The sequence below is a fragment of the Mycetomoellerius zeteki genome, unplaced genomic scaffold (assembly GCF_001594055.1).
Source record: "Mycetomoellerius zeteki isolate Tzet28-1 unplaced genomic scaffold, Tzet1.0 scaffold19, whole genome shotgun sequence".
In the NCBI taxonomy this organism is placed as follows: domain Eukaryota; kingdom Metazoa; phylum Arthropoda; class Insecta; order Hymenoptera; family Formicidae; genus Mycetomoellerius; species Mycetomoellerius zeteki.
In genome coordinates this window covers 590,238-613,211 of record NW_017256854.1, presented here as the reverse complement: position 1 = coordinate 613,211, position 22,974 = coordinate 590,238, and the positions used below count along the sequence as shown (strand labels likewise).

The 22,974-nt window shown below is 34.5% G+C and overlaps 1 protein-coding gene across 1 annotated transcript; it reads left to right on the top strand.

Moving 5' to 3' along the window:
• The first annotated feature begins 838 nt into the window (after positions 1-838).
• Positions 839-7,543, top strand: LOC108722016 (sorting nexin-13). Its single transcript, XM_018446899.1, has 10 exons — positions 839-1,048; positions 2,788-2,900; positions 3,027-3,126; positions 3,202-3,288; positions 3,375-3,499; positions 3,640-4,204; positions 4,447-6,015; positions 6,349-6,537; positions 6,619-6,833; positions 7,008-7,543. Exons 2-10 carry the CDS (start codon positions 2,788-2,790, stop codon positions 7,336-7,338), a joined length of 3,294 nt encoding a protein of 1,097 aa, XP_018302401.1. The 5' UTR covers positions 839-1,048; the 3' UTR covers positions 7,339-7,543.
• Positions 7,544-22,974: the final 15,431 nt, after the last annotated feature.

Sequence of the window (22,974 nt, the reverse complement as noted above, 5' to 3'; positions counted from 1 at the left end):
ATATTTTAATAATACTTCGAATAAAGCTTTATACAGTATAAAATATGAAATATCTATATAATATTTCAAAAAATGAATATTAATAAATATTTATCATAAATATTCTGTGCTGTCTGGGGTAGCACATTATTTAGCATGTTGAAATGATATATAATGGTTATGGTGGACCGAAAAAAAATTTTTGAATATTGATTTGCAATTTTTGCAATAATTAACAAGATATTGATTACTAAAGATCGCTGAATATTGGTTTCCAATCATTTTTTACTCAAATACTATAAACCTTACAAAAAAACAGCGAGAGTCAAAAATTTTCTTTTCTTCTCTGAGAATTTGTTCAGAATTTTTTAATACATTATATTTTTTCATGTTGGTAAAAATAGTTGCCAATAAGAAAATGCAACACTAAAAAGTTGATAAAAAATTCTAAAAAAATTCTTACAGAAGAATTCATTCCATGAGAAGAAAATAAATAATTTTTGTCTCTTGCAGTTTTTCCGTAATTTGATAGTATTTGAGAAAAGAATTATTAAAGACCAGTGTGTGTGCGTGCGTGCGTGTGTATGTATGTGTGTGTGTATTCGGCAATTTTTAATAATTAATATCTTGTTAATTACGAAAATTGCAAAATGATAAAGTACTTTTCAACTCAGTTTAGTCCGCTCTAACTACACACGAGCGTTTTGTCAAAACTTATTGGACACCCTGTATATTATTCTCTCTGGCGGCACTTTGCGGAACGTCGACGTTACCGACCGTTTTTAAGCCGCGCAGTCCGTAGGGCACCTCTCTAACCGACAGGGGGTGCTTCATCGGACGTCGCGGCCGCGACGACAACCACGCAGAATCGTGCGAGATCGAAAGATCATGGTGTCGTTCGACGTGTCGTCCAGCGCATTGAGCCGCATCGTCCGCAAGAATGTAAATAAAGCGCCGCTTAGCTGACCAGTCCGAGTGTAAGAGGCGTAAGAGCACGTCGCCGCGAGACCCGCAATATGCGCGTAGTCGAATACGCGACGACAACCGGCCCGTTGAGCAATCACCAAAGGTGCGTAGAAAGAAGACCCGGTCTGTCCCATCGGACCACCCGACCTCGCGACGACGTACATCGTCCTGGGTATACCTGCGTGTCGCGTCTCGCTCCGGCCGACGATCAGACGCGTCGATCCGGACCGCTTTACTCCCGGAGCACGCACGCATGACGCGCGCTCGTATTCACGCGCCCACTACATAAATATATATATATATATATATACACATATGTCAGTAACAGTTGTTTGTGTTGTTTTGTATGCGGGTTGGTAGGCGCGAGCAGAGGATGCGCGATAATTGTCAGTCATTTCGATTCCTAGAACGAATTATCGGTTTTGTCAGCAACGGTGAACTTTTAGAGCGAATAGATTCTGTATTTGTGGAGAATAGAAGTTCATAAGAAAACAGGTGAAACGAATGGCAGGAGGCAATTCATTTTTCAAATGAGATAACAGCAAAAAAGTGTACATATGTTGCATAACACTTTTTTGTTCTTAGTATGAAAAACTTTGCTTTATACTTTTGTTGATCTGGAAGTTTACTGATTTCTATTGATTTTACAATTGACGGTTATATCTTGAAGAGAGAAAGAGAGAAATATTTTCAAAGATTTATATCTTGAGAGCGAAATTTTTAATTCCTTTTTAATTCTTGTATCTCGAGTGTTTTATCTCCAGCACACACTTGTAATGAATCATTTAACCATTATATTTCAATCAATTTCTTATCATACGTAATAAACCTGCAAGAAAATGATATCTACAAATTTGTTTGTCAAAGAATTGAATGTTATTATCTTTGTTACTCTTCACAAAATTAATACTTTATATTTTGTACCATTTTTTAAATAAATGTTGCTATGATTGTGATTATATTTTTAGAAAACATGTGTTTATTTATTTACTTTGAAAAAATTCTTGACTGAAGAATGTTTTAATCTTTTAATTTATAAGTATTAAGATGTAGTGAACATTACTCATAAATTTTTAACTGTTATTAATCAAATTGATGAATAAAATTTGATCAAATAAAAAAATCGTAGATTAAATTAATCAAAACATTTATTCATTAAAAAGCAAAACAGCATTTTACTAAATAACTTACAGATGAAAAAAATATGATATTTATGAATATTTACTAAATGAAACAAATTAATGATTAATTAAATTAAAATTTAAATTGAAAAATTATTTATTGTATTGTGCATAATTAATTTTCAAATATTTTAATATATTTTTGTATGTGGTATATTACACATATTAACAAATTTTTATTGACCAACTAATAAGTTAGTTAATATAATAGTATTATTAATTTATGAAATTTGAATTTTTCTTTAATAAGCCAAGCTTCTATTCTTTTGTTTAGAAAAAAAGTCTTAAGAACAAAATTCCATTCTGCGATAATTCGTTTTTACTGACTTATCATTAAATTGTGTGTCTTCCTCTTTGTTTTTCTCTTTCCTATTCTCCCGTTATGACTGATAAACTCTACTATTTAATAGGCATGCATGAGTAGGTAGTTGTGATAATTTGCTGCCAGAAGAAATAACAGTTCTTGCATTATCTATACTGACTTAAGTATACACCGTATGTAATTATCTCTGGAAATAATTCTTATATTTCTGCAGAATATCTTTAGAAATATCTCTAGAAATAGTTATGGTGTATACTCAATATATGGTATAACTATAAATTTTGGAATAGATTTTCAACGATCGTTTCATCAGCTGATAATAAATCGTTATTTTTGTAGATGAACGTTCCATTGTTTGGCGTTCTCGGAGCTGCCGTCACTCTGCTTGCTTACATCCTCGGCATAGGAACAATTATAAAACTTTTAATCTGCTTGCTTACGTTAATTTTAGGGTAAGATAACAATGTCCAATTAAGGAATGTATTGCATATAAAATATACAATATAAAAATATTTACAAATATTAAATTGTGCAAAATATGCATTAAAAAAATTATAAAACAAGATATTTTGTTGTAGGACATTGATTTGTATATATAAAACGTACTCATCGAATCTCGATAATGTAATTAAGTCTGAAAGGGAAGATTTAACTAAGAAGACTGAAAAGTTCCGGCAGGTAAATGAAAATTTCGAATTTGTTTGCCGTTTATTCGTAACTTGTTACATTGTATTCCATGTGTTATGTTTGCAGTATATACTAGATCTGTCTAAGGAGAGGATGACATTTACATTAGATAGGAGAATAACTGGTAGTTGTATCATTGATGAATCCCTGCAAGTACATATTTATAGAACAATATTTATAGAAGAATATTCGAATTACCTATTAATTTTTAGATTTAATGTATTTGTTACTACTTTTAGGAAATTTTGGATTTCTTAATCAGAGATTATGTGGAACCGTGGTATAGTGTTGTTACGGATGATGAGGAGTTTATCTATTCCGTTCGAGACACTGCCCAAAAAATCGCTATCAATGTAGCAAATCGGTATGTAAAAATATTTTTTATCAATATTTATTTAATTTATTTATATAATTTATTTATTTAATATTTATTTATTTAAAAAGTAGCCTATCTAATTTACTATCGATTAAAGTTCTATTGCCTAATATCACTGTGCAAAACAGGGTCAAGAGTGTTGATTGGATACCCTATTTGACTACACGACTTGTCGACGATGCAGCCTCTCACGTCAGGTTGTACCGACAAGCAAGCGCAAGGATGAAACAATTACGATCGAACAGAGTCCCGAAAGGTAGTGCCAGCTCGAGCACGTCAGGTGGGACTCCGAAGAAGACTCCCACTCATCGACGAAATAAAAGCGAGACCGACGTCTCTTGGTACTCGCAGTCGAAATTTTATATACCTAATCTGTCATCACTTACCGAGCCAATCGAATCATCTGGTGATGAGAAGGAGGATGAATCGCTGGAAAAGATATTCTTTGATCTTGAAGTCCAAATGGAAAATAATCTGATATGCAGAGATCTGGTATGCACAAACGACACTCAGGAATTAGAATTCTTGGGCGAAATATCTGAAATCCTGTTGTACCTGGTGCTACCCAAGGCGGATTTCGATTGTTTAACTGTGAGATTCGTCTTAAGGGAATTGTTAGTGAACGTTATAATCAGGCCGTTGTTGGATCTATTCTCCGATCCTGATTACATTAATCAGGCGTGTATATGGCTGGTTAGTACAATATTGATGCTCCTTTGATGACGAATTTTGTAAATATAAATTTGAGCTCTTTTGTTCTTTAATAAGTATAATAGTTTATTTAATTTGTTTAAAAACTCATTTCTGAATTTATTTAAAAATTTATAATAAAATGTGTTCATATTTGTATTGTTTATTTCAACGTTTTATCACACTGTATGTAGTACTAATACTTCTATCTAAATTATATGTAAAATATTCTAACTTTTTTTTAGTGTACTAAGGATGGTGGTTTACCAAGTGATATCTTTTTAACAGTAATTAGAATAACGGACAATTTAGATGAATTAATGGCGACGAAAAATATAGTTTGTAAAGAAATAGCACACCTGCGCTCAAAGGATTCAGGTGGTGACGACGATCTGTCGGTGAAGCAGCAACTGAACAGTCTGGTTTACGTGAAGAAAATCCTGGAGACAAGGATCATCGGTATGCAGGAAGGCTTGGAAACGGAAACGGATGGTATCGGCGCACAACCAGAGTGGAACAGATTGCTCATACCGGGCCAGAAGCTAGTTAATTTACCATTAGATGAGTTGTTGAAAAATAATATCGCGCTCAGTTATTTCATCGATTATATGACCTCCATAAATGCAGAAGCGTACCTGTTCTTTTATCTAAATATCTATGGGTGGAGAGTCTCAGCTGAGCAACAGATATCAGACATTGAGTTACAGAAGATTCAAAGTACTCAATCTGGTACAGGTGTGATCGGCGCTAGACGAAAGAACGCGGATCTGGATAATCTAAAGGAGGCAGCCACAAAGATCTATCAACAATATCTCAGCGATAAAGCATCGCCCAAGTTACAACTGGATGACACATTGGTGAAAAGCTTGGTTACGAAGACAAAGATAGAGTCGGTCAAGGAAACGTGGTTCGACGAGCTGCGTAATTGCTGCTATGAGAAACTGCAAAATGAGGACAGATTCCTGCCAGGTTTCAAGAGATCAATGGCTTACGTAAAATTGCTTGCGGAACTGGATCTGCTGAAGGATCCGATATCCGAAGATGATGCAAAATCTTTGGACAGCATAAGCTTATCCAGCACGAACAACGAATTAGACACTTTAGATGAATTGTCTGAGACGTGCAAAACCGATGACGCGAAGCCTGCAGTCGTAAAGGAGAGCGGCACTAAAAAATCGAATTCTTCAACGAGCTTAACAAGCATAGGTGAGGCAAATGAGAGTAAGGAATTCGACGAAATTGATACAGGCAATTTGAAAGGCGTGAAAAACACACGTATGGGGTCTACCGCGGAGATCGAGCAAATTAGTGAGAAGAAGGACATCTCGTTTTATGTGGAAACTAATGCAGAGCAATTTGTCAAGCTGGACGAGAACAATTACGATCAAAACGCGATCAAAAAGCTACAGCAGGGCCGCTTCGAGATCACTGCTACGATCATAGAAACTGGTATCGTCAGTGATCGCGGAAAAACATACGGCATATACGCGGTAGCGATCACGAAGAATTACGATTCGGGCTACAAGGAGAAGTGGCATATCTATAGACGGTACTCCGACTTCTACGATTTGCATCAGAAGATCAAGGAAAAGTATTACGATCTGGCGAAAATACCTTTTCCTGCGAAAAAAGCTTTCCACAATATGGAACGCACGGTGTTGGAAAGACGAATGTTGATGTTGAACGCATGGTTGTGTCAACTGACGAAACCTGCGATTATGGATGGCCACATGGGATTGCAGAATCTATTGTTGGCCTTCTTGGAGCAAGGGGATTACGATAAAGGAGTCACTGGTGGGCAGATCTCAAGAACGGTAAATATGAATTATTTATTTATTTATTTGTTTATTTATAATATACAGGATGTTCGGTAATAATCACATAATATCTCGTTAACTATCGTGAGAATTACAAAATGGTACAAGATTTTTCGACTCAGTTTTGTCCACTCTACCTGTCCGAGAGATTATGCGGTCATTACAAAACATCCTGTATATGTATAAATTAATTGTATAAAATTTTAGTTAGAAATGAAAAATTAATTTTCTAAAATTATAAGAAATTACAAAATAAAATATACTAATCTTTATAACAATTTTAAATACTAAAAATAAAAAACTAATTGTCTAAATATTTGCTTTATACAGATAGACACTTTAATGAATCCTTTAAAGACATCTATGAAAAGCGTCACGCAAGCGGTTAAAACAATGCCGGACAACATGCTAAGTACGGTGGATGGCGTAATGGACAACCTGAGCAAATTTTTCGGCAATCCTAAGAAAACGAGTATATTTTACGAGAATACCAAAGTCAGCGCCGGTCTTGATACAGAGGTACTTTTCTATTTCATACACAATATCGCACCATTCTAAGATAACAAATCAATTGAATCGTTCAATTCGTATTTTCCACAGACCGATGACAACATCCCGTTGCGAATTATGCTTCTGTTAATGGACGAAATCTTCGATCTGAAAGTACGAAATCAATGGCTAAGACGGCGGATCATAACGCTACTGCGCCAAATCATTCGCACGATGTTCGGAGACATAGTAAATAGAAGGATAGTGGAGTATGTGTCGTTTATGACCAGCCCGTCAAAAGTTGCGGGATATTTGCGCTTATTCAAGTAAGTAGATGGTGTTAATACCTCGAGCATAAAATTTCCATATACAATTGATATTCATTAAGATTTAAACAAATAATTCTTATATATATTTCATCATTTTAATTGTTCTTTACGATGATTATAATTATTCAATTTTCAAAAAACAAAGTTAATTGAATTAATGACGTTTTATAGGAATAGTTTCTGGCCGAATGGCGTGAAAGTTGAGAGTAAACCGCCGCGAGACACGGAGATGAAGAACCGAACGCGAGTGGCAGCTAAGATAGCTTTACTTTCGTGTCTCTCGGATGAATTGAAACATATCATAGGCAGCGAAACGACGAGGCGCGGTTTGTTAAGGGTATTCGAATTGTTTCAGCGGCCCGTACTAAACAGAAGATTATTGTACGTACTGCTGGAAGGTATCGTCGAAACTCTATTCCCGCAGAACAATCTAGTGACAATTTTCAGGAAACTTTATTCGGTCTCACCGAGGGTGAGAAATAAAAGTAAAGCAAAGTCCTGATGGAAGAATAAGACAGACTGATGTCCGAATGTAATGGTGTGAAATTTTTTCGATCATGCAGTCGAAAAAATCCACAAAATTAAGAATTTCGACTTCATTATCGAACTTCAATAAAATGCATTTCTTGTCTTTGAGTAGCTTAGAAATTCACAATATTAAGAAAATACTCGTGAAAAGTGTCCAACGTAAAAGAAACATATTTAATATATATATGTGTGTTTTTAACCTATTGAGCTTTTATTACATCTCACTTTTCATTTTTTTCCCACAGAGAAACATTGGAAAATATTATTAAAATACTATTTCTTTAGAGTTAAATTCTTGATTATTTATAGGAAGAATTCTCTCTTCATTTTTATTCTTTTATTTTAAAAATAGTAGCAATTGTAGCATGTATGTTAATTATAATGTGTACTTAATATAAATGTGAGTTTAGTAGATTTTACTAGTGTCCAGACTCTTTTAGAGCTTTCCATTTTATCATTTGTTGTTTCTAGATGATGAACATGAAAAGTATAGAACTAAATGTAAAGCTTAATAGGCTAAGAACTCATCAATCGTTACGCTTATTAAGATATTATTGGATGTTTAGCCACTTCAAATAGTCCTTTGAGCTGCAGTATGCATATGTATGCCATTGCATTGGACACCCGTCGCGCCTATAGCTTTCGACAGGGAACAAAACGAAAGTCATACGCTTTCATATTTTGATGATTTATACGTTCAACGATGCGCACGTCGGAAAAGTTACACCCTGTTGATTTTTCCTCCCTAATTAATCGTCGAAAACTTTTTAGAATCTTTCCAATGGGACGAAAATATCTCCTTCAAGCTTTTTGCAAGGGGATTTGTAAACATAACGTAATAAGATAATTGAGGATAAAAGATAAGCTGATACCTCTAGAGTTTAGGAAGAATATAAATTACATTGAAATACTAAAAAACTAAGATATTACAAGCAAGTTTAAGCTTGCTTACTTAAGTAATTTCCACACGATAATTATTATTGTATATTATTATTGATCGTCTGGAGGTTATATCGAGCCTCCACAGATTGTTTTGACTTATTTAAAAAGAACATCAATAATATAAAATAATTGTACATAAAAATATTGGGTATCTAGAGGTCGCTTTACGACTTAGCTTCTTTATATTCTCTTGTTAGGCTACTTATAAGTAGATTGTTTCTTACGTAATGTGTATAATAACGATAAGACTTTTCCTTATCCCTGTTAAACGCAATAAAGTATTCCTATTTCATCGAAATAAATTCTATTCAACGAGAATAACTAACTACTTGATTAGAGAGGCAAACAATGTAAAACTTTTCCTGACGTGTGCAATTATTCTAAGTGATCTAGTGGCCAAAAAGTACGATATATGAATTTCAATTGTGCATAACCGGGTCTACTACTCGGGCTGCTACTCTCGTCGTATTAATGTAGGGTATCATAAAAAGAAACTCACGAATTCCTTGTGATTACCTCGTAGGGAAATGCAATAAGGTCCATGGAAACATTCCACTTGCATTTTAAGTTACACTGGCTAGTTAGTTAATTATCCTCTTTACAACTATTCTCAAAACTACAACGTACTAGGTAGACGTAAAAGAAACACTGTACACATCATCATTTACTTAAGTTCTAGACGATGCAAAGTGACGCGAAAGACACAATCAATTTAGCGTATAATCTACCGACGATGTGTTATACTTAATTCTTTATGTTGGACTACACTGAACACAAGTTTATCTATGCCATCCAATTGAGCAATATCTATTTATTTACATATTAGTGAAAAATTATTAGTACAATAGTCTTGATGGCGCCTTTTAAATATTTTTGCAAATTTATGAGGACTTTACTCCCTTCATTAAAGATGCGAAATACAATTGTATAAAATTGTTGTACATTACTCGTACGTCTGTATAAAGTTATTTCTATCTCATGTTAAAATGCCATACACTTACCACGTTTACTTATTAAAGGAACTATTTATAATTTAGGCAGAGTTCCTGGTTTCACTCCTAAACGCATCCCCGTATGCCAAAAGTATGCGACATCTATTTTTGTAGTTAAATACATCCTTGATACCTAGATATGCGTAAAACTACCGATGGTTTTAACATAATTTCTTTTTTTATTAGAGATTATTGTATTTTTATATTAATTATATATATGTATTATACAACGAAATCATGTTCTACAGTGAATTAGGAAAATTTGTTTTAAAAAAGCCATTGATAAAATTAATCTACTGATATTAAAACTTGCTCTTGAAAAGCTACGAAAATTAAAAAGAGTTATATTAGAGAATATATATCACTATTGCACCGAATCCCTCAATTTATTTGGCTCAAATCAGAGCAATTATTAAACTATAGTTTTATATACCGATGCTAGGGTAAATCGGATGCTAGGCTAAGTGAATGATTCTAGTTTCATGGTGTCCAGCGATCCTTGAATATCCTTCGATCCTGGAATTATACTGGAATTTTATGTATTCTGGAAAATTCCTGGAAAACTCCTGAAATTTCAGGTCTGGCCTGGAATTTCATTATCATTCTTTCATTCTGAAAAGAGCCAGAGCGTGAAAAAAGAAAGAAAAAATAAAAGTTGTGTTTGGGTATAAATCCTCTCTTAAAGATGCAGTAACTTACCAACAGAAAACTTGAATTTAATGTCTAAAATAGAACATAGTAGAAAAATCGTTTGTGTTGACGGAATTCGTTTGATATTATTTATAAAGCAGTAAATAATATTGTTCCCAATTTGTTAGCGTTTTAATTCATTCGTAAGAATTCTAACTTGAATACAAAACATATAATATTACACGCAAATCGATCAAAATTAATTAATGAAAATTATTTGACGGATATATTCTGGAAAAACCACGATTTTTACCTGGAATTATTGTCGAATTGACTAGCCAGATTTTGCTGGACACCATGGGTTTCAAGTCTAGTTAAGCCCAGAATCGGCCACCGATTCAAACGGGCCCGATTGTTCGTTCGTCGAGCGCGCGCTGGTTCTCGCTTTGTCGTCGATTAAGAAGCGAAAGCAAAGAATGGAACAAGGGTGTTCCAAAACAAAAGAAGTTTATTACCGGGCTCAGCCGTAGAAGCACGCGGGGACGGGGTGATCGTCGCCACGAAGACGAGGAAGGTAGGGAGAAAGGGATGCTCGCGAAAGAAAGACCGGCCGAGGGGGGCGATCAGTGGTTCCTCCACAGGCAACCCTCACCGTACTTTGTACCGCTTCTCTTTTAACTAGAACTTGATAAGCCAGCATGGTTTTTCAACGTCACGCGAGAAAATGGAAATCGTACAAAGGATCTTCCCCATTAATAATCTTGCTATCAAAAATATCGTAAAAACCAACGCTAAAGCCAACTTTTTGGGGAAACAATTTGGAGAATTGTTTTCTAACCATTCGTACAATAATTTTCCTTGCGATTCTTTTATTTACGCCGAAGCAACAAAACAAGTTAAATATATCGATAATCAGACAAAACTGGTCAGACTATAAATAATCTTAGAGATTTGCGTTTCCAAATTTCTGCGCACATCGCTGTCGGGGACATTTTACTGGAGCGCGAAATAGTATCGCAGAGGGGGTTGAAGAAGTGATGAAGCGTCAGAGATACACGGGGAAGAGGGAGGTATAAGCGTCGAGGGCTTCGTAAGCGAGGGGTACGCGGAGGAGAGGACGAGGGTAGCAAAAGAGAAGGAAGAGAGAGAGAGAGAATAAGGGAGCAAGGGCGCAAAAGGAAAGCGAGAATACGGGCCATTGTGCGAAAAGAATCAGGTACCGCGTATATGTTTTCAGAAGGGGGTTCGTGGCGCGACGCGGCCCCCGGGCTCTCCGTCGGAAAGAAAGAGAGAGACGGGGGACGGAAAGAGAGAGAGAGTGAGAAAGAGGCGGGAAAAGGGAAGGTAGCGGGGTATACGTGAGCGCTACCGAACGGCCCTCGCTTACTCCAACGAAAGAAAATCGATATGCATGATTCACGCACGCGAGAGCGTGCCGAAGAGGGTTGGAGGGGGGCAAGCGGGGTGCTCTTGCTAGGGGAGCCAGAAGGATGGAGAGAGAGAGAGTGAGGGGCCGAAAGAAAGTCGTATACCGGAGGGAGAGAATGACGGGGGAGAGATCAGGAGGGGGACACCGGCCACGTTCTCCGTCGCAGCGCGCACTTCTCTCTTCCCTCGGCCGCCTCGTGTTTCTCGAAACGAAATGGGGGACGTGCCTCTCCGGGTGTACGACAGTAGTACGCACACCGCTCCCGGACATACGCGTATAATTCTATACATAACCGTTCGCGCGCGTGTTCCCGCGCGTGACGGGGAGGGGTATACCCCGCGATGCTACCCCCTCGGTCACTCGATCAGTCGTGTCCGAGGTACGCGCGTTGTCACGTTGAGTCGCGAACGTCGTGCCGCGTCGCGTCGCGTCGCCGTGCCGCGTGTCTCATCGCCCGACAGCGACGCGCCACTTCCGGTTAACCGAGTTTTCATCCCCTCCCAAGTAGGGGAAACCGTTGTAATTCCGCGGTGAGGTTGCCGTCACACGCGCAAGACACGGGAAAACGTGCGTTCTACGCAGCAAATTGTCGCGTCTCTTCGAGAGATCTCTTCGATAGTCGTGTCGCCAATTTTGATTTATATAAACTATTTCTTCGTGTTTTCGGAATTGTAGAGTGTGTTTTTCAAATGGAGTAGAAACTTCAGCACGTATAGTGAGGAATTCTTTAATTGAAACGCAACGTCTCGAAAGTACGTGAAAAATCTAAAATGTCTAGGGACGCTTGACAAATTAAGAATACCTTTGAAATACCTCTGCGTCATTCTTTTTATAGTTTTATTGATTATCTTGTACGTGCAATTTTTAATTTTTTATGTTAATTGTTTGATAATTTAATCTTGAATTAGTTGAAACAAAATATATTTATTTTGATTTTTACCTATTTATTCAAGTTAATTTCATATCATTTAAAATTGCATGATGTTTTGATTTTAAACAATTAGATAACTCTTAAAATGATTAAAATTGTCCATTTTACATCAATTTTCAAATAATCAGAAAAGTCATTTTTTTATTATTTCTAATTTTCGTATTTCTAATTTTTTTATGTTAAATATCACGCGTAATTATTAGAAAATATTCGTTTTCTGGGAAAGCTTTGCGTAAAACTGAAACTTTCGATTGATCGTTTATGCAACGACTTAATGCACTTCTGTCCAATCATCAGGTCTTCGTGATTAGAGTGAATTTGGAACGAAGACTCGTCGGAACTGCGACGAAACAATTTGGAGAACAATGTACCCGCCGCCAACGCGGCTGCGCGCTTTCCCGCCACGAGGTCTAGTAAGGGTGTAAGAATGAATGGAACGGGAGGGTGAATCAGCCCGCGTATGTCGATCGCGTTGCGAAACACGCGTCGTTTCAATTAGAACGATTAGCGCTGATTTTTGGACGCTTTCGCGTCAGGAGACCATAATAATGTGCCTTTCGTTAATTGAAGCAAAAATTGTCAATAGTTTTTACCCCTATTATAAAAAATTGATAACGAATTCGGTTAGCCACACAAGTGCGCACTGATGTATATTGAAGCCATTGTACACTGATTTAATCTGAGTGTAAAAGTAAAATGCAAATACTTTGAATTATAAAATATATATTTTACTTAACGGCATAATAAAGTATATTAAGGCTCAGTTTCACAACTTTGTGAAACTGGGCCTCAGTATTTTACAATTTCATCCATTTTTATATTTGTATTAAACATACATCTTTAATGTCAACTTGTGTACAATTGCTTTAATATGTATTATACTAGTGTGTTTAGTGTGCACTGAATGCGTCCAATCGAATTCGCTATAAGTTAAAACGACATTAAACAGAAACGAACCGACGACATTAAACAGAGAGAGAAACTTTCATATAAAAATATTTAAATCGAATATTTTTAAATCAAGATTGATTTTATGCCCGCACTGAGAAAAATTTCTGGTTGAAAATGGAGGAAATAGAATTCTGATCACATCAATCATAATTCTGGTTATATATCTCAACTAAATTATAATAGATTCAACCAGAAAAATTTTGATTTATCTATTTTCAACCAGAATTCTAATTAATGCAACTGGACTTTTTTTTCAGGGCGTTTTTATTGATATAGATTAACTTTAATCTCGGTTTAACCTGCTTTTCATCTTTCTAATTCTAAAAATTAGATCTTTATCTATTTTAATACAAAGATAAAAAGTAAGTTAAACCAAGATTAAAGTTAATCTACATTAGTAGAAATAGACATTAATCGTTTCTTTTACTTGTTTTAATGATTCTATTCGGATATAATAAAAACAATGAAGATAAGATGCCTAACAAATATCGGTAAATTTAAAAAATGATACTGAAGCTTTCTCGACGATTTTGAAATTGAATATTAATATAATGTTCATATTGTGATAATTTAAAAATTACATCTCGCGTTCTGTATTTATAAGAATCTACAGCGATCGAATGCAAGAATTCATACGCGTTGCCATTTACAGGATAACCCTTCGATTGTGGAAGGACGATCGATTTGGAGGATTTGCGCAATCGTGCTCTCTTGAACCCTACAGTGTGAGTTATAGGCGTTGTAATAGGATTACGTAAGGGACGCGTACAGATCGATTATGTGTAAACAGCGAACTCTTCCACTCGGAGGATCAGTATGACTCAGAAAACGCGATGACGTTGCGTATATGAGAAAAAAATGCGTATACACCGCGTGGAATCTGCATGACGCATCCTAGATGCTCGCGAAAGTGCTGCGTCTATTCTACTTTCTTTCACACATAAATACTTTCATCTGTCTGCAGCCAACTTCTCGGCAAGATCTTATAAACAAAGCGACTATAAAAAAAAAATAGTTCGTTCATCACTTCGTCCTAACTGATAGTTTTCCTTCAAGAATTAGTTGCAGTCGTCGCAGAAATGTGCTTATATTTAACACCAAAAGTACCGATGTTTCTTACTAAAAGAATCAAGCCAATAAAATAACTATACGAAAATAAACAAGTGATAACAAACCAAATATTTCATCAGTATAAAGAATATAATTATTGATATGTTAAAAAAATCTCAGAATCTTGCATTTTAAGAAATATAATATTAATCTGAATTTGAAAGATAGATAAGAAATCTAATATTAATCTAAAAGATGGATCAATAATAATGACTGCTCGGTACTTTTAGTGTTAAATAAAAAAATGATAAAAGAAGATAATATCATTTTCTTTTTTTTTTTATTTAGACAGATAATCCATACATAAAAACATAATTTGATCAAGATAGTTAAAAGAAGGAAAGAGAAACCGGAGCATAATTATCGAATCATATTGTGTGTATAGTTCGAACACTGAACCAAAACTGTACGTAAATACAATAAAATATTCATTGAATTAACAATGAAAATTGGTCCAATGAATTCTCATAATGATTTAGATTATAAAACTATTCCTAGAATTCATTGCAAGAATAAATATATAGTTGTATAAATGAATCCAGTTATTGTATCAATGAATTAACTACATTAAGTCGGACATTAAGTGGGACATTGGTTAACGATCATTCATTGGACCAAAAATGAACAAAATTTTTTTCAGTGAAGGATCAAAGATTATAGTTTATTTATCGAGGAGTCATGGAATAGTAATTCGCGCCATAGGAGGTATTTGTAACAGGGTGACACGGCACGGCCGAATGGGGCGATCTGATGTTCGTGCAGGGGGCGGCTCCGGGGATTTCGATGCAAGGCGCGCGGCGTCGCGTCGCGAATCAACGCGACGCATGACGTTTGACTTGTGTCGCATCTGTCAGTATCCTTTTCCTCTCTCTGTCATTCTATTTTTGTCCTATAGCGTTTTTTGTTGGCAGAACTAGTGCGCACTCAGGGCACATTAAAACTATTGTACACTATTCTAATCTAAACGTAAAAAACGTGGTTGCGTCCGAGAGATTAAAACTGGCCGCCCCAACTGAGATGCATCCGGTGCGGAGTGAGTGAAGCTTTCCTAATCGTTTTTTTAATTGTTGTCTCAACCGTATTGGTACTGAAGATGGCTAAAAAATTAGTCGAAACATGTATGGAACACTGCTAACTATTTTTAATATCAAACATTTAGATTTTAAAGAAAAAATATACATTCATTGCGCACCGCCTATAACGCTAATTCTCATTAGCCATTATATCTATATTAATTTTTATTAAATGTAAAAGTGAGATATTTCAATTGATAAAATGCCTAATGTGTATTTTATCAAATAGTATGATAAAATGTATTGAATATTTCGCGATTTAATTCGTTTCTATATTTTTATTAAACGTACATCTTTATGTCGATTTGTGTACAACGGCTTTTAAAGCGCACTGAGTGCGCATTAGTTCTGCCAATGAAAAATGCTATCGTATTTCCATGATATTTCTGTAGTACTTGAAATATCATAGTCAACACTAATTAAAAGTAACATAACATCTATATAATTTCGCACTCAATAATATCTATAAATGTAATATAAAGTATCATAATTGTTGAGTAATTGTTGAGTGCAAAATTGTAACATATAGATGTTATGTTACTTTTAATTTGACGTCGACTGGAATAATCTACATTCTGTGTTATTTCTATATTATTTCTAATCTGCAATGCATCTGCAGTACTATATCTCCTTTAGGTCAACTCTGCAATCTTATTGACTTACGAATATCTTAAAATCAATATTCGCACGTTCCATCGTTAGATTAGCCATACTATCGCCGTCCGCTTTATTCACACAGTCCGGATTTATTCAACTCGTGAGTTAGATTTTATCATATCCTTGTTTACACGTTAGTTGTTCTTATCTCTCCTGCGTGAGTTACTTTCGAGATTAAACCATTAACGCGTTTAAATTACACTTTTTTTATCTTATATAAGTGTTTCGAGAAAATCTTAGTATAAAACATACTCTATTATATTTCTTTCTTCCATTCTCCTCAACATTGTCGCGCTCCCGATTTCTTCTTTCCACTTCTGCCTTTGTTTTTCGCTTATTCCGTGTCGGCGTTGACATGGTACGCGCGTGTAACGTAAGAGAAGAAAACGGAAAAACGACGCCGGCCTGCGGTTGGCCGGATCTGGTTCAGAAATGAGATACGCCTGAGAGACCTGACGTAAACAAACGGTAATGTGTCGCGTCTCCGTAGGTTGTAGACGATAGAGACGAGTACGTGATCAGCACTCGATATCTGCTTATCGATCACCAATCAACGCGTAAGTACTCAAATTTTGTATACTATACTAGCCAATTTTAAGCAGCTGTCTCCAAGTTATTACCGAAATTGAGAACGACAGAATTTCAGAGCCGTATCTCATTCGCGAAATTAAGCCCTTATATCAAATAATATAATATATATTTTTTCACATTTATTTTGTTTACATAAATATCTCTTTTATTTTTTATTATAAGATCGATCAATTCTGGTGATATATAATATTAAGTGATATATTTAAATTTATTGAGTTTATATAAATACATATATATGTATATTCGACTTTACATTGAAAAAAGTAAATATTTATTAAATATAAAAATATATTTATTTAGAGAATAAAAAGGATATTTATTTGAAGATTTATTCATTTTTATTTCACAAAAACTATTAATTTGATTTAACAATCATTCTTTTTATTAAACAAATATTTATTAAAATTGACTGTATTTTTTCTCAGTGTACAAATTTTTATTTCTCATATTTATCTCTGATATTATCTTTATTTGTCTACTCGTAAAAATTTTAAATCACATACTTTCTGTCACCTTGTGTGCTGTGTTCTCTTTTGTTTTAACATTTAACGTTTATACGACGGAGGTACAGCGATGTTCAAATACGGACATACATACAAAAACGTAATTCAGATTCGCTTCACAGCCTTAGGGTCAATAATGTGCCTTTCCAATATGCCGGGTAACACCTGCATGTTGGAAAATATGCGTTTTACGCGAGCATCTGCCCCAACGCGATCCATTGGCCCATTTCCAGCTGTACAGCGTGCCCCGGAAGTGAGGCGCTTGCCTCGATTATTATAAATTATACGGGATGTCGCGTTCCTTGGAAGCCTATTCTTTTTACTCGCACTTCTTGGTTCAACGATGACTTAAATTATGAATAGAAAATATGAAATAGTCTCTCACCCTCCTTAGATAAGTTTGGAATTCAAAAAGTCGAAAATTTTAAGAAACCAATGCTAACTCGGATATTTTGTTTAATCGTTTCATAGATCGAAAAAATGAATTAAGAAATTTTATTTAATTTTTTCTAATATCTTTAACATTCTAGATAATTAATAAATAATTCTTCGATAATAATTTATGGGTATAATATTAATAGATACAAAATAAGTACAAATACACATGACGCGCATAAAATGAAGACGTTTGAAAATATTTAAAAGAAATCTGTTTTAGATATCATAACAAAGAAATGCGTAGATGATAACGTAGTTTGCCTTAGCATCAAGGCCGTACTTTGAAAACACCTGTCTCGCATTTCGTTAAAAATCGCTCGAAGACTATGAAGGGATAAACGCAACAACTCACTTTGTCTGCAACAAAAGACAAGGATTTATTACAACGATATGATTGCACAATTTATTATGCGAATGTAATCGTAATAAATGATACCATTTTAGAAATTTTTCGTTTTTGTGCCGATATAGATATTCAAGCCAAAGTAAATAAAAATTTGATATATTCTTGAAAAGAAATCCAACATTCATTTACAATCTGTTATTTACAATCTAATTACAGCCAATTTAAAAAAATAATGAAATTTTGATACGTGACTTCGTGTGAGAACAGTTATCTGTGTTCGATTTCGATCCTCATCCTATATAAACTTCAGTTTTACAAAAGATTGATTAGAAAAGTTATTGCTAAAGAAAATAAAAATAATTAATCCATTTCAAGGAACCATATTTCAATATATCAGTTATTCGAGTTTACTAAAATAAAATTCTTTTTGCAATTAAATAAATACATAATTTTGTAATTAAATAATCTTTTTGTAATATTTTTCGGAAAAAGTTGCAACAATAAAGCTTTGCTTTTCGTAGATTGTATGCTAATATTTTTGCATTTATTACTCATTTATTTTGTATATAAATCATGTTGGGTTGTCGCGTGGCTTTGCATGCGAGCGATGGACTCGTAATTGGCAGGTTCGATCCCTCATTCCATATACATAATTTAAATTCGTACAAGATTCTCCAAGATAGTGAGAAATTGGGGCATGAAGCTAACAATTTCACCTCGTAATAAAAATTTAATTATTCAGAAGTCTGAAAAATCTTCGGATTCTAATTTAAAAGGCCAACGTTCAAATTGAATACCGTCACGTTACAATAATAAATAATAATATAATCCATTGTACATTGAAAAAAATATACTAAATTTTAAATTTAAATAGTACCAACTAAATATTTACTTACAGTAAATATTTACTTAATAAAAAAATGATAATTAAATCAAATTAACGGTTTTTGTAACAAATAATCTTTATATTTAATAGGTAAATTTAGTTGGTACTATTCAAACAAATGATTTATTAAATAATAAAAATCGGAATTAGACGAGAATAAATCAGTTAATAGAATTAGTAATCCTATTTTCGGTCAAAATGGATCTTAGTGCTTAATAATATTAAATGCAAATTTTTGCAAATACATATATTATTTCAGTTTTATAAACTGCGTACTAATAAAGTTTGTCGGATTTGATTTATTAAAATTTAATACTTTTTTTCAATGTACAATTACAGTTTTCTTGATAATTAATAATTATATTAAGGCTATATATCGCGAATGACGAAAGATAAGACCATCGTTAGGTACAGATAGGAGGGAAGGAGGAAAAGGGACAGACATGAAGAGAGACAAGGATGAAAGACTGCAATAGGTTGAGAGGAGGATGGTGGCAATTTGCACTTGGCGTAGAGAGTACCGTCGATATCTAGTATCCCGTCGCGTTATTACGCTCGAGATACTCCGGAGTAAGAGGGAAACGGGGTCCGGAGATGACTGAGGGCGCGGGAGAGACGGGAGGGGAGGATACAAGGTGTAGACTTACTTTGGACTCGGGTGTGGGATTACCGTACTTATATTCAGCTCTAATATTAAGTTACCACTTTGCTTTACGGCAAGTGAACAGACCGCCTGCATATAGGAAGCCATCCGAGCACTCCCGGGACAGTCTGTCCCGTTCGTCTGGGCCCACCTACGAATAACAACATTCGTCCGTTCCAGGGAAAGTTTCGCGACGGATCAACGGCATTGCTCTTTCGCGTTAGTCTCCCTCGAAATATCGGGACGAGCTCCTTTCGCCATTGGTCGCGTTCTCGATTGTGAAGGGGAAAGAGCACGAATTCCTGGAAGTCCCATCTGGACCCACCCATTGCGCTTTCTCGCACTTGAAATGCATCCCCGTTCGTTCTCCACGTTATTCGCCTGGAAAGCTAATCGTTCACATCTTCTTTAGCCGGTCGAAATCGCCGAAACGGGATGAACACCTACTGAAACGTGTCGAAAAGAGGTACGTATAGCACCATGAGGGATAATTCGGTCAGTAGAAATTAAAGTAAATATTCCATTACACAAAATCGATTTCTTCGCATTCGAAGACACAAAATGGGTTTTAAGAATTGTTCGATGTAGTGCAATGTGAAAAAAGAATAGTTATTAAATGAGCGAAATAATTTCAATCAAATGTTCGATTAATGTAACCAAAAATAATTTTACTTTTTTAAATATTTAGTAATTATTATTAATTATAAAAAACCAAATAATTGGTTATATAATATTAATTACTTCATACTTTGTATTTCTCAGCGAAACAATTAAGACGTTTCTTCGCAATTTGCTTCAATCTTTAATTTCGATCGACATAAAAAGTTCTTGTATTCTGACAGATATTAAAGATTTTTTATTATTGGACACTATAACATACTTTATAAATTTCAAGACTTCGACTTTATACTACTATAATTGCGATACTTCTGTAACGAATCATTATTCTTACGCACAATAACATTGTTAAATAAGGAGTCTTTTATATTGACATCTCATGACACGCGCAATAACATTGTCTTGAATTTAATATCAGCCTGATAAGTCAGGGTGCGATCAAGTGACCATTATACATCCGTTAGAAGTCTGTACTTATTATTTTACTTTTTTCAATTCTATTAGTTTTAAACCGTTCATAATTTAAATATGTCTATACTTATCACTTTTGTATGTTTAACATTGAGAATGACTCGATTGGGCTCGAAACGCCGTTTGTATTTTGTTTTTACAATTTTGTTTAGTTCTTATTAATTAAATTATATCTATTATTTACACACTCTGTTTTCTTATAGTTCGTAGCCCTTCTCAACACATTTATTATTAATTTATATTATTTGAACCATATTACACAATGTATTTTTATATTAATTATGTTTCGTATTATTTAATATCGTAAAGAGAGATAGTTTTCCACAGATACTTGACTTTCCTCCAACGAATCACCTCGTAGTAGGGCTTTCGAGACAATCCTACTTGAAAACTCGCTATCAATTTACGCAACGCATTTTACAACGGTAGAGAGCAATATAATTTTCGCATATAAGAAAGTAGAGGTACTGACTTCTGTGCGTGCTGGGGTATGTGCTGGACTTCCTAGCACCATTAGAAATCAGTACTACTCTTCTTAGCATTCGGCAATTAGGATGCGGAGCGAAACTGGATCGTTCCTTGCGTTTTACGCAGATGCAATTGTTCTATCGAGGGATCGAGAAAGATAGGATAGAAAATAACGCACGCTGAAAATAATTAAACATCTTTTCCCTTTAATCTTCTTCATACATCACTATAATCATCGTTTGCCTGTACATATCTTCGATTGTTTTTCTCTTTGCAGCTTTGAGCAACACCGTGGTTCAAAGACGTGACGCTTACATGATATTTATTCGATTCACTAACATGGTGCTCTGCTTTGTTAAATTATATAGTTGTGTCTACTCGCTTCCCATAAGTCTCACTCACCAGATCTCTCCGGCATAACGGTCGTTATTATAATATATATGCACCCATGGTCAATTCCCCCTAGTTGGGACGAATTAAGCGTCACAGTTGTCTAAATTATTTTGTCCACGCGACACATGCTTCTGCTTTGCGAGCATAATTAAATACGCAACAGTTATCGCGTAAATATTTATTATTTTTAATTGTCAAATTTATTCAATGGTGATTAATAGCTCCATTCAATTTAATTAAAAGAAAAAATTTCACGATATCCAATCGAGCATTCGGTTGGCGAATTGTACATGATCGAATTATAAAAAATAGCTGACACTTTATTGAAATTATTTGTATTAGGAGGGATCGTATCATTGTTTTCCACGAGTGTAATGTTATACGCTTACTAGCAATAAGTAAATATTACATACACATATATAAGTATAAACATACTATACTTTGCGAGGAAGTATGAAACATTATAATAAATAACTTTATATTCATACACAACTCGGAACTATACTGTAATGACTGTGGCGATGGCGTAATAAGGAATATTGTGTGCCTATATACAATAATATTAAATTCGCCCGTATAAAATATAACGTACAAGCCAACCTTTCTGATGTCTTATACGCGTGTTTGACGAAAAAGCGACAACAACGAGCCCAGTTGAAAAACGAGAAGATCAAGGACACTTGATACCCTCCTTATACAACGCAGTATGTACCAATTAAAACAAAATATCTACGAAAAAGTCTAGATGGAAAAAGTGTATAAGTATATGATTACGAATTTTACAAGACGCTTAATAAAAAAGAAAAAGTATATAAATCGAATAAAGAAACATACACTGCCGTCAAAAAGTTTCCGGACATGGAACTTAAAATTGCATAATATTCAGATCACCGTAATTCGATAAAAAAATCATTGCAGACAAAAAAATAAAACAGCATTTTAAAGCTTGAAACTTATACTTTAGCATGCTTTTTATTTTTTTGTCTGCGATGATTTTTTATCGAGTTACGGTGATCTGAATATTATGCAATTTTAATTAAAATTGCATAATATTTAGGTCACCGTAACTCGGTAAAAAAATTATTGCAGACAAAAAAATAAAACAGCATTTTAAAGCTTGAAACTTATACTTTAGCATGCTTTTTATTTTTTTGTCTGCGATGATTTTTTACCGAGTTACGGTGACCTAAATATTATGCAAGTTCCATGTCCGGAAATTTTTCGACGGCAGTATGTGTAAGTCGGATATATGAAAAATTATAACCCGGATTTATTTATAAAGAAACAGTATATAAACCGAATAAAGAAACATATACATATAAGTCGGATGTAAGAAAAAATTATAATCCGGATTTTAATTTATTTGTAAATAAATAAAGCCAGATTCGAGTTTCATTTGTAAAAGATGTAACTTATACTTGAAGAATGAATCGATAAATTTAATATTCGAAATACTAGATACTTAGTGATTTCTTAGTCTATCATTTTTTAACTGTTTATTTATATTCTTTTTCCCGAAATATCGAAATCAATACAAA

Bases quoted from the DNA above. Each gene is read 5' to 3' on its own strand.
- LOC108722016 (XM_018446899.1), top strand. From the start codon at position 2,788: ATGAACGTTCCATTGTTTGGCGTTCTCGGAGCTGCCGTCACTCTGCTT. The intron at 3,127-3,201 runs GTAAATGAAAAT...TTATGTTTGCAG, and splicing joins AGACTGAAAAGTTCCGGCAG to TATATACTAGATCTGTCTAA. The intron at 6,538-6,618 runs GTACTTTTCTAT...TATTTTCCACAG, and splicing joins GCGCCGGTCTTGATACAGAG to ACCGATGACAACATCCCGTT.